We start from the raw sequence: 12512 nt of genomic DNA on the forward strand, positions 1-12512 counted from the left end.
CCAGCTACACTAGGCATCTGTCTCTTCTAAAAAAGATTTGAGTTAATTAAGTTCTGAATTGCATTATTTATTAGTTAATATGAACTTCTCCCAAACAGTATCTGTGCTCAGCCGCTGGACAGGCAAAACCAAGAGTAATACATTGTACTTCAGGCTTTGAAAAAACCAAGCAACAAACTACCCAACAAACATCCTCCTTCACATAGTTATGCAACAGTTAACTATGTAGTATCCAAAGGATAAGTTGTTATTCTGTAGTCCTGAAAACTAATTGGTTCTTTCTTTGTACCGTGGCATTTTATAAAACTGGAATTGCCTCATTAAAACATAGTATTTTGAATGACTACAAGGTCACAGTAGATCCGAGGTTAGTTCTCTATCTTACTCCCTGACATATTTTCATTGAAAGACTTACATTCCCTCTGTGTTGTATTAACATCCAGTAAGAAGTACCCACTCCCCCACACCGACAAGAACAAGGAAACACTGCAAGGTGTGGCAGGGAACTTGCTCTCTAACACCTTCCACTGCAGAGCAGCCACCCCTCACGATACAGGTTTGTGATGGTGCAGCCCCTCCAGATTATTTAAGACTGTATGACCCCAAAGCAGTAGTTAGCCCACTGCCGTTTTTGGTGCGCGTAATACTTGTCCGCTCTGTACCGGACCATGTGGCAGGGTGACGGTGCTCTCTTCCTCCATGCTTACAGCACTCCAGCCCTCAGAAACTATGTAGGCAACGGAGGAAATACTGGAGACCTTTCATTTCTACAATGCAGCGTACTTTCTTGGGTCAGGGCCCCATCAGCTGTGTTACAGTGCCACACTAGGACCCAAGCTTCAGTAGCCTTACAGCTCTGCACAACTGGCAGCCTCACAGCCCAGAAATTGTTTCATGGGGCCCTTTTCATGACATTTGCAGGAAGAAGGGTTTGTGAGGGGACAGAGGCCTTAGAAGGATCTACCAATCCATCCCAACAGCGGGACAGTCACTACTCTAGTTAATAAGCTGAAGAAGCATTCATGAAGGTGCTGCTGACTGGGGATGGTCCGCAAAGCACTGTAACACCCCCTCCATTCCATGAAGTAACTCTGAGGTTCCCAGCAGACAGCTGTATGGCTCCACACAACAGAAAGGTAAATTTGGAAACACAAGTGCTTTTCAAGCCTACCTGCTGGTTATACAGATGCTCTGGCTCTCTTTTGTCATTCAACTGCAAAGCATTTCATACAGAAGGGAAAGCCAGCTGCCAACAGCAAAAGACTACATGCCAACATCTGAGGCATGTCACTTGCAGATACAAATTAAAAAACAGTACGCCTTAACAAACATGAAAGTTTTTCCAGTCAAGAAATTTATTGACATTCTCGGCTAATTCCATCTAAATTTATGATCTTGGTCTCTCCTTCTTGCCCTTGTACAAGGCCAACAGAGAGACATTGGCTACTTTGACAACCTTGAAGCGAACTCCAGGAATGTCACCAACAGCATGACCCTTCCGACCAAAACCAGCAACCAGAACTTCATCGTTTTCCTGCAACAAAAGACCATGTAATTACAAAGGTGTAAATATTAAACCTGTACATAACTCTGAAATGGGCAACGTTAAATTTGAGCCGCACCATAGACTTCCTTAAGCAAAGTGTAGAAATACTGAAGGCTACTGATATATACACATGGATAAAGGACTATTACCTCTTCAGTGTTTGGAAGCATCAGCCGAGATGTCATTTAGCTTGCAGCAGCATGGCTGAGAACTTTACTAAGGATTCTGGTAAGTACAAAAACATCTCTGGTGTTTGTCATCTGCCTCTGCAGCTACAGCTTTAAGATACACATGGTGCAGAATGCCATGAACCCTTGTCCAATTGTTGTCTAGAACTCCCGAATTCTTGAACTTTGACTCAGTGCTTAACTAAACGTGCACAGTTCACGTCAAGCTGACCCTCTATAGTTGTCAAGAATGCTGAATGAAGGGACTTCCAGTGAAGGGAGTCAGATTCAGGAGAGAAAAGCAAAGAACACCCTACCTTTGTGATGCAAGTCACGTGCACTCAGGCTACCCTGTTTATGTTATAGTTAGCTCTTATGGTCTTCAGCCTTGCCCTAGAAGTGAACTCTCCTCATTATAATACTAAAAATCACACCCTCAAAAGGGAAGACCCAGGGCCCACTAAAAGACCCTTCCTCAGAGCGTGCGTAGTAGCAAGATAGGTAATGGATATGTGGATGCGTAGCAAATCATCTATATGGAGTTGCTCTCTGGGCAAGGAAACTGCGGTAAGGTTTTACATACAGTGTTTGTACTGCAGTATACCAGCACTGTTTGCTAGCATCCACACTCAGTAACAGAACAGAACCTCTCTCAGCGTGCAAGACTGGCTTAGTGCACACTGGGAATGGACTCACTCTCACTTTTAGACAACCAAACCACCCCTTAAATCTGTCAATTACGTGTTTTTTTTTCCCCCCTGACATGTAACTTTTTATAGATTAATTCTTGAAAATTACCTCAATGAAGTTCAGGCAACCATCGTTGGGAACAAAAGCTGTTATTTTTTTGCCGTTCTTAATCAGCTGGACTCTAACACATTTTCGGATGGCAGAGTTGGGCTGTTTAGCTTCTACTCCACTAAAATGGAAGTACATGGAAGTTAGCAAAAATCAGTTTGATGAACTAGCAGATACTCATTACACCACCAAAAATCACCCGACTACTCTGTTACATGCAAGTTTGATCTATACTTCAAAACCAAAACCTATTAGCTATTTATTTAGCTACTCAATATATAAACCCACAGTTCCCAAGCCGAGTAAAAACTTACTATCACCTACAGACACATGCTAATTCAATAAATTAAAACCTGAAGGGGGGGGAGTGGAAAGGGAGAAGAGAAACACTTTGGAGCCCTGGCAATGTCCCAATAAAGCTTATAAATTATGAAATGGGAAAAAAAAAAAGGGCAGAAAATAAGATGAGGTCTTTGCCACAAAGCACACACACAACGTTTCTCCCTCCCTCCAAATCCTAACCTGAGGTAAATACTATTTTTATTCTTTTGCTTCTAAATAAGAATTTTCAGCGATACGTGTATAAGAAAAAAAACCCTTCCGCACAGGCATCTGGAAAAAATAAACCACGTTTCCAACCAAGCATCAGGAAGCTAATGGAAACGTGGCACGTTGCAGGCAGCAAAACCCCAGGGGCACCTCCCCAGCCCCCGGGCTCTACCCACACTTTCTCCAGGACGATGCCCTTGGCGTGGGAAGCGCCGCCGAAGGGGTTGGCCTTCAGCGCCGTGCCCAGATGCGCCTTCTTGTACTGCTTGTCGTGCCACTTCTGGTCGCGGCGGTGGCTGCGCAGCTTCCGGGCGGTGCGGAGCCCTCGGCACTTCCCTGCGGAACGGGGCGGAGGGGGATGAGGGGGTCGCTCCCGCCGCCGCAGCCCCCCAGCCCGGCCCCGGCAGGCGGCCCAGCGGCCCCCCCTCCCTCCATCCCTCCCTCCCTCCCCCCCCCGCCCCGCCGCGTGCGCGGGGACGGGGCGCAGCCAGGCCCGGCCGCGGCGCTCCCCGGAACCGCTGGGCCCGGCGCCGTGAGCGCGCAGCGCCGGCGGGGCAGGCGGGCAGGGCGGCGCGGGCGGCCCCGAGGGGCGCCCCCCGGCCCGGCGCGGCCCGGCCCGGCCCCGCCGCAGCTCACCCATGCTTCCCTCACGGCGGCGCGGAGCGAAAGGGGCAGGCGCCGCCCCCGCGCGCCGCTTAGCTGCGGCCGGAAGGCCCCGCCGCGGGCTGCCCGCGCCGCGCCTGACGGGAACGCAGCCCGGCCCCGGCCCCGGCCCGGCTCCCTGGCGGCCGCAGCGCCTCGGCGCCGGCGGCGGCTCGTCCTCCGTTCCGTTCCGGTGCGGCGTCAGCGGGGGCTGCCGGCCCGGCCGGGCAGGGGGGCAGGCGGCGCGCAGGCCGCCTCCCGCGGCTGAGGGGGCGGAGCGGCGCGGGGGCCGCGGCCGGCCGGGGTGGGGCGGGCCTCGGCAGCCGGCGCGGTGCGGCCCTGCCCCGCAGCGCCCGGGTTTCCCGTGCTCCACGGACGTGGAGGGTGGCTGCCCGGCGTGGGGCGGGCACGGAGCAGTCTGAGGAGCGCGGAGCACGGCGGCATCGCCCCTGTTGTGCGGAGAGCGGCTTCGCCTGCAGCTGGGGCGGCCCCTTCCCCCTGCCGCGCTGTGCCCGCAGCTCGCCAGGCCCCGCCGCTGCTCGGACGTAGGCAGCAGGCGCCTGCCGGGCTGCTGACAACGCGAGCAAAAGCAGAAACCTCCGGTATTTAGGGTGAGCGAGGAAGATAGCAACGAGTTCTAATAGTAGCTGAGCAGAGCCAGGAATTCTTACTTCCAGCTTTTGACTTAAATGACTACATTGCCCCCAAGTCTTCCAATGGATCTGCACCAGAGTAAAATCACAGAATCACAGAGGGGCTGGGGTTGGGAGGGACCTCTGGAGATCACCCAGTCCAACCCCTGCTGAAGCAGGTCACCTAGAGCAGGTTGCACAGGATCGCATCCGCAGGTTGGAATGTCCCCAGAGAAGGAGCCTGCACGGCCTCTCTGGGCAGCCTGTGCCAGCGCTCTGCCACCGCCAAGGCAAAGAAGTTCTTCCTCGTATTCAGGTGGAACTGCCTGGGCTGCAGTTTGTGCCCGTTGCCCCTTGTCCTGTCACTGGGCACCGCTGAAAAGAGCCTGGCCCTGTCCTACTGACACTCGCTCTTAAGACATCTGTAGACATCGGTGAGATCCCCTCTCGGTCTCCTCCAGGCTACACAGGCCCAGCTCTCTCAGCCTGTCCTCGTAAGGGAGATGCTCTGGCCCCTCATCAGCTTCGTAGCTTCTGCTGGACCCTCTCCAGCAGTTCCATGTCTCTGGTGAACTGGGCAGCCCAGCACTGGGCACACGCTCCAGATGCGGCCTCACCAGGGCGGAGCAGAGGGGGAGGGTCACCTCCCTCAGCCTGCTGGCCCCGCTCCTCCTCGTGCCCCCCAGGATCCCACTGGCCACCTTGGCCACACGGGCACACTGCTGGCTCATGGGCAACTTGCTGCCCACCAGCACTCCCGGGTCCTGCTCTGCAGAGCTGCCCCCCAGCAGGTCAGCCCCAGCCGGTGCTGGTGCACGGGGCTGTCCCTCCCCAGGGGTAGGACCCTACTCTTGCCTTTGTTGAACATCATGAGGTTCCTCCCCACCCAACTCTCTGGCCTGCCCAGGTCTCGCTGAACAGCGGTGCAGCCTTCTGGTGTATCAAATCCTCTCAAAAGAAACATTTATTAATTTTGAAAGGTACCGTTTGTCCACACTGCGAAACCAGCAATCTGCAGATGCCAACTGAACAGTCACAGCTGCCTCATTGAAGCAGTCCACTCCCTAAAAGAAAACGTCATGAACTTTCACATTTTGGAATTACTATGAAGGGGCAGTAATCAGATCTAAATGTATCTTTAGTAACATTAGTAACTAAATGTATCTTTAATAAGCTTGTGTTTACAACTTAAATACAAAATACATACTTTGTGTGTTTATGCAGGGGTGTTTTTACATTCAATCTGGATAGAATAAATAATAAAACCCCATTAAATAATTTAACACCCTCCCATGAACCAACGAATAAAACCCAGAAAACCCAGCAACAGTTTCAGGAGGAAACATTAGTATTATGAAAAGCAGCTCTTTAGAAGATGCAATTCTAATGAGGAAAATGCAATCGCTACTAATTTTAAGAATAGGGAAGTTAATCTTGTAAAAATGCTACAGTTTTGCTTTACAATCTTAATACTAGGAATGCTTCAAAGCTGACTAGGAAGGAAATTGATAATATCTATTATTTGATATATGTTTGATATATATATTGAAAATGTAAGGTGAACATACTGAAAGAAACTACAGCATTTGGTGCACAAATATTCACTAAGGCCTGAAGATCTAGGAAAGGTGATTTGAGATGCTGCTGCTGTAGGTTTTGCTGTTACTTTTTAAACTTTAGGAGGACTTTGGGACACTTCTGTTATGACAGGTTTTCCTCATTTCACCATGTTCTTTGAAATCAGTATTGGTTTATTGAATAACAAAGGGAAGTGCTCAGGTTTAGTTAGGTGTCATCCATGGCAAAAATGTTCACTCAGACATCTCATCCAGCACTTAATAACATGCAGGGGATATATTTGTATAAACAAACCATTTAGTATGACACAGAAAGACATACAAACATTATCAAATGAAAATGTCTGTCAGTGCTTTGACTTGCACAAAAGGGACTTGGGAACCTGGTCTCCCCTTCCTGCCCTTCTACAAGGCCAGCAGAGAAACACTGGCCAACTGACAGCCTTGAACTCCAGCAGTGTCTCCAACAAGGTGATCCTTCCAACCAAAACCAGCAACCAGAACGTTGTAATTTTCCTGGAATTTAGCAGCAACTGGACTGCTAAAAACCACCGTATGATTTAATTGAAATAGCATGTAAGAATAAAGTCAAGGAAGGCTGGCAACCGAGACTCACTCTAGTAAATTCACACGCATACGTACAGCGGAGGAGCTGCCCCTGAGTCTGTTGAATTAGCCTCAGGTTGGAAAATTGGAGCTCCATCGTTTCGCAGCCTGTGCTTACTAACCCGCAGATCAATCGCAGTAGTTCTCCGCTCCCCAGAGCGCATTTCCCAGCAGTTACACTGGGACAATTAACTTTATTGGCTCCGGATGCAGGTTATTTACCTCGATGGAGTTCAGGCACCTGCTGCTGGGAGCAAGGGCCGCTATGTTCGTGCCGCTCTGGACCAGGGGGTGCTGACACGTTGCCGGACCCCGGAGCTGGGCCGCTTTGCTTCCTCAACTCCGTGTGCCGGCGGAGCCAGCGGGACCCCCGGCAGCAGCCCCTGTCCCTGCCACCCAGCCTGCCCGTGGCCCCGCTCCCGGCCGCAGGAGCCTCGCCGGGCTCTGCAGCCCGTGCTGCACGGGCAGCCGCCAGGCCCTGCGCTCGGGGGTCCCTCCTCGCCCCGGCCGGGGGTCTGCAGTGCAATACCCCACATCAGCGACTCCGCGGGGCACGGCCCCGAGAGGGCCGCCGGCAGCTGGGCGGTAACGGGATGTTTTCCTTGGAGGACACCGGCACTGTTACATAAGCGCTTCTAAAATTAAATGTTTCGGTTGGCCGAGCAGATAAATCCACCCTAAATCCCACCATTTATCTTAAAACTCCCGGTATAATCCGATCTCCAGCGTTCCCTGTGAAATCTGTCCCCAGACGCCACGCAGGGCTGTAAAACAAAAGCCCCAACAGGCGGGGCTCCGGGACCGAGCTCTGCAGCCAGCGCCGCCCGCTCCCCCCGCCCGCTGCCCCGGCCCGCCGCCCGCTCCCCCCCGCCCGCCCGCGGCCCGCTGCCCCTGCCCGCCCGGGGCGGCAGCCACCCGCCGCCCGCCGCCATTCTGGGCGCCCCGGGCCCCGCCTGCCGCCCCTGAGCCTCGGCCCCGGCCTGCCCGCCGCCTGCTCCCGCAGCTCCGGGGGTCCCTCAGCGCAGCCCCCTCTGCCAGCGCCTGAAAGGCCTGAAACGGGCCTCTTCCAGCGGGGAGAACAACAAGGAGGTTGAACAAAAAGCGGAGGGGGAGTCAGGGCTTTGACCGCCTCGCCTGGTACCTCAGAGCCTGTGGGTTTCCCTCAGTTGAAGGGAAAGTGCCTTAAGAATGCCGATGGGTGTAAAACAGAGCGGGCCCTCCGGCTGCCACAGTGCTGTTCTTCAGGGGAGTGGAGATAGACAGGCCCACGGCCTATCTCCAGGGGAGTGGGCCCTCTTCCTCAGTGGCAGACGTACCTTGTAACGCAGCCTGAGCTTTTCTGTTTTTTTTGTTTTGTTTTGTTTTGGTTTTTTTGTTTCGTTTTGGTTTTTTTTAATTTTTTTTTTTGGGGGGGGTGAGGGGGTTTGGGGTTTTTTTGGTGTGTGGGCCCTTTACCCCCCATTGCCCATCCCCATCCTATCCCCCCCCCCCCCCCCCCCCTCCCCAAGGTAAACCAGGAATGAGAAGCTTCATTCTTGATTCAGTCTCTTTCCAGACTAGCTGCAGCAGGGCCGGGAGCCTGTGTGGATGTTTCTCGGGATAGGATTGGCATCATTTGGGGTTGGGAGTGGAAGGGAGGCTGGAAAGAAAGTTGTAACAGGATTAAGTTTTGTATCATCCCGACCAGCGTGGTGGAGGTGAAGGCTGAAAGGCCTATGGGCAAATCGGTTGCCCAGAGAGGATTTTGTTGCACCTGAGACAACCTTTTCCTGTGTGTTAAGGCCAGTTTTCTGCCCATGCTTCTGTTGCATTGTCAGGGCATTGTGAATGCATCTGAATTAGAGGAGCAATGCATGTCTTAAAGTAATAGTAATGATACACTCAGTGCTAATATGTCATACAGTGGCTGATACCTCGTACTTTGGTTAAGACATTTATTTTAGAAAGCTGCACAGTTCATGGTGACCAGATATGTCACCTGAAGGTAAGTATAAACTGTTGAAAATAAATAGTACCATTGTCTTGTCAAAGAGATAAATTATCCCTGGTTAAAAGTATGTCTGCAGTCTCATTAGTTGCACTCAAGCTCAGTGTGTGTGTGATCGTTGCAGCATCAAGCAAAACAGCTGTCATCTTGGGGTGTCCATCAATGTGTATGCAATCATCTCGTGTCACAGGGGGTCTGCTGGACTGTGGTGACACATTTGAGGATGTGTGGGATGCCAGAAATACTGACAGGCTAGCCTGTCAGCTTGATTGTTTGCTTCAGAAACCTCAGAAAACTGTGAATCCTTGAGCTGAATATAATTGCCAGCTGCTTTTTTAACTACCTTTTCTGCAAGGTAGATCCAAAAAAAAGAGAAGTGTTTAAAGTACAGTAAGATCTGTGCCTCCTCCCTGGTGATGAAAATGTCTGAACTGCCACTGTACTAAGTAAAAAACTAAGTGATAGCCGCTTTATCATCAAAGGATGAATCTTGCATTAATCACATGCAAAAACTTATTGCCAGAGGGTGGGGGAAAGATGATAAACAGCATTCTAGTCCTCTTGTTTGGAATATTGGCCACTTTCAGACTACCATAGCTCATCTTGTAGGACATGAACAGAACTGTTGACTTCCCATTGACTTTGCCCTGCAGGAGGTTCACTGGGTGCCTTTGTGGAGCTGAATGTAACCTCCTGTGTTCGACAAAACAGTGTGGGGGCTTTGCTTATGATCCTCTCTTCACCCTTTTTCCACTGTGTATGTATGTAGTTGAAGCATGTGGCCGAGCAAGCTTTGTTTAGCTGATTGCAGTGAAAAACAGGGAAATGTACAACAGCGATTCATCAATGGAGTCACAAAAGCACATCTAATCAATCCCTTGCCAGGACTACTGCATGTAAGGCTCCATTCAAGTTTTTGTTTTGAACTTAGTAATGTGGAGGTGGTTTTGTCATCATTCTTCGCCAGAATGAACTAAGTGCTTAGGGTGATTCTTTGCTTTCAACACATCTAATTTCTTTTTAGATACTGTGTGAGTCTGCTTATGCTTGAACCTCTTAAAAAGCAACATATTTGAGAACAAATACGTATCTCAACATACTTAAGAACTGTATATTGCATAGAGAATATTTAATACTATTATTGCTGTTATTAGTATTACTATTATTAGCAAGTGTCTGTCACAAACTAGTGGTTTATGTTAAGTCATCTAAAGAATTGCCATCAAAGGTATGAGTGAAACAGTTCTTGTAGGAATTTGTGGGAGTGTGACTTCACAGAGTTTGGTAGTAAGGTTCACTCTGTCATCTATTACACAAATAAATCAAATCACACAAAGAAGAATCAAAATTAAAATTAAGTTGGAATGATTTACATAGCAACTAAAAACTCAGAAGGGTAAGGGAGACCGTCCTGCTGAGTCACGAGGTTCAGAGTGGACTCTCTTGCTTTCTAAACTCTTAATAGAGTTTAGGTGCAGCTAGATCCGATCCTAGTCTCAGAGGTAAGTCAATGCTTTATGTCTCAAGGATCTCTTAAGGTTTTTTTGGAGTTTAGAGGTAGTTCGTAGGATTTTAGCAGCGCTTAATCATTGACTCATTTATCATTTACAAAGTGCATCAAATGGGTTTAATTTAAATTATAAAAGCAGCTTACCTGTGGATGCAAAAAAGATGATACATATACTTAATATGAGGTACCTAAATCAATTCACACAACACACACACACAGACACAAAGGAACAGATGTTCAGAGACACATGTACAAAGCTATACCTGTTAAAAATTCCCCTTGAGAGCAGTGAAATACTCACGTCAAATGCCTTTGCATTTCTCAACAGACAAAGGGTGGAGCCTCATGAAGCGGGAAGATCAGCCCAGGCACCATCATCAGCTTTTGGGCTTGGTCACCTTAATATTGCAGACTTGGGAGTTCGCAAGTTCTGAGAGATGTCCCACACAGAAGGAGATGCTGGCTGCAGCTTGCTGCAGTCCAGGACAGCTCAAAGTGCCTCACTTAGGACTGCTTTTTATGGGGTTGGGGATGATTGGCTTTCATTATCAGTAATGTTCTGTCCTGGCTGCAATCTGAGTTGGTAATTAATGCATTTTAAAAAAAAAAATCCATTGATGGTGGTATCATGCCACTTGGAGTCGTAATCAAGACTGTTCCCAGGCTTGTTATAGGATGTTATGGTCCAGATAAGGAATGTTCCAAGGCTAGCAGGTGGTGTTGGTGTTGAGATAAGGGATGTTTCTGGTACAGCCAGTGCAGTTTGCCAACTCAGCCATGCAAGAGCTGCTGGTACGGTCAAGGGACACTTAACTGCCTAACTCATTACACAGAGTCCAAGGCCCAACAGGGATTCCTGTGATTATAGAGCTCAGGGGAGGGGGTGAGATGCACCACCACGGTGTCAAGAGGTAAGGGAAGATTTTTCTTCATGCTCTTTACTTCTAGCATTATTTCAGATGATGACTGCTGGTGAGTGAATTGCTATCAGCACCCATAGGACTAGTGTATAGTGAGAAGGTCAGTACACTGGTTTAACGTCTGTTTACAGTTTGATGTTACATGTTTTCTTGGTTTTCTGCCTTTGTTTCTGAGCAAATTGACATGTACTTTTCCCCTCTTTGACTATCTGAAACAGTGGTCTAAGAAGGCAGGTTCCCTCTAGAAATTGATAGCACCGTGGAAACACACAGGCTGGAAGTACAAATAAAGATACATTCTGTTGTCACACAATGGACTACAAGACATTATCTTGGATTAAGCGGGTACTGACTTTAGCTGTTGCCTGCCACGTGTTGTTTACACTACTTTCTCTCACTTTCTCTGCCCTCAAAGGACACATTATTTGTTCATTTGTGCCATACTGGTTTGTATTTCAGCGTTTTTATTTCTTAGCTTTTGCTCCCATGCTGTTGAATAACACTTAGAAAATAGCAGTGTGTGAATGAAATCTCAAGGCATCATCAAAAAGCCTCTCTGTGCCTTTTCCTCCCCACTTATTTAGGAGGGCCTATGGGTCAGGAGTACTGAAATGTTTAACAGGATAGTGACATTAGTGGCTTCACAGTTTTTAGAAGAGTGTGTGACGGTTCTGCCTGTTCCCAGGGCCGCTTAAAATTTTCAGCTGAGCCACATCTCTGTACTGGTGTAATTATTCTAAATTTAGCATCATACATTTCTGGTGCATCACGTAAAATTTAGACATTATTTTCAACTGGTACTTGTTTATCACTGCGTTCCCTTATCTCATTTTTCAAGCTGGGATTCTCACTTAAGTATCTGGACTCCTCCTTAAATTGGAAAGAAGCAGTACTACTGAGGACAAGCTGTTGATAGATTTCTAAGTAGCGAATACTCTGTGTACCACTGGAGGAGAAATTAATTAAGATGGTAAATCCTTTTTAGTAATTACAATGCTAAAGCCCCTATCTTTATCTTATATCTGGAATGCAACAGACAGGAGATCTTAATCAGTGAAGTAGGGCTTACCATGTGGTCACATCAGCAGATAGCTGACATTAGCTGCTGAGTGAGAAAGCAGCGGTTGTGTGTGAAGTATGTATGTACATAGACAGATATATACATACATGAATACATATAGCTGTTAGCAGGAGCAGGTTGTGACTATGTCCTGTCTGATATTTAAGTGGAGAAGGGTGCAGTGTGACAAAATGTCAGGTAAGCAGTGGTCCGAGCTTCCTTTTGAGAGTGAGCTGCCCATGCTGAAGGTGGGTACTAAGAACCGTTTCTGCCTGGACCCCAGAGTTCCCACAGATCCCACATATCCATGACCGTGTTCGTGAAGGTGGCCAGACTGCACATCAGCATGCTGCAGAGCGCTGTCATTGCACCCAGTCCACAAGTAAGAAACCTGATTTCAGCTTACCTGGTCCTGTGTAGACACTTTGAATGCAAGTGAGCAATGTGTGGAGAATGCACGTGGGTCATAGGGTTTGAGATGTCAGCTCAGGTGTCTTGCCGTCTTCTTTGCCATGACG

General features: G+C 48.9%; 1 protein-coding gene across 1 annotated transcript; it reads right to left on the reverse strand.

Annotated features, from left to right (window-relative positions):
- Positions 1 to 1333: 1333 nt before the first annotated feature.
- On the reverse strand, positions 1334 to 3957 carry RPS23 (ribosomal protein S23). The gene is made up of 4 exons (XM_055790481.1): positions 3697 to 3957; positions 3237 to 3396; positions 2512 to 2632; positions 1334 to 1534 (listed from the first exon to the last, which is right to left on the reverse strand). Exons 1-4 carry the CDS (start codon positions 3698 to 3700, stop codon positions 1388 to 1390), a joined length of 432 nt encoding a protein of 143 aa, XP_055646456.1. The 5' UTR covers positions 3701 to 3957; the 3' UTR covers positions 1334 to 1387.
- Between the last annotated feature and the right edge of the window lie 8555 nt (positions 3958 to 12512).

Source organism: Falco peregrinus, chromosome Z (assembly GCF_023634155.1).
Source record: "Falco peregrinus isolate bFalPer1 chromosome Z, bFalPer1.pri, whole genome shotgun sequence".
Taxonomy (NCBI): Eukaryota; Metazoa; Chordata; class Aves; order Falconiformes; family Falconidae; genus Falco; species Falco peregrinus.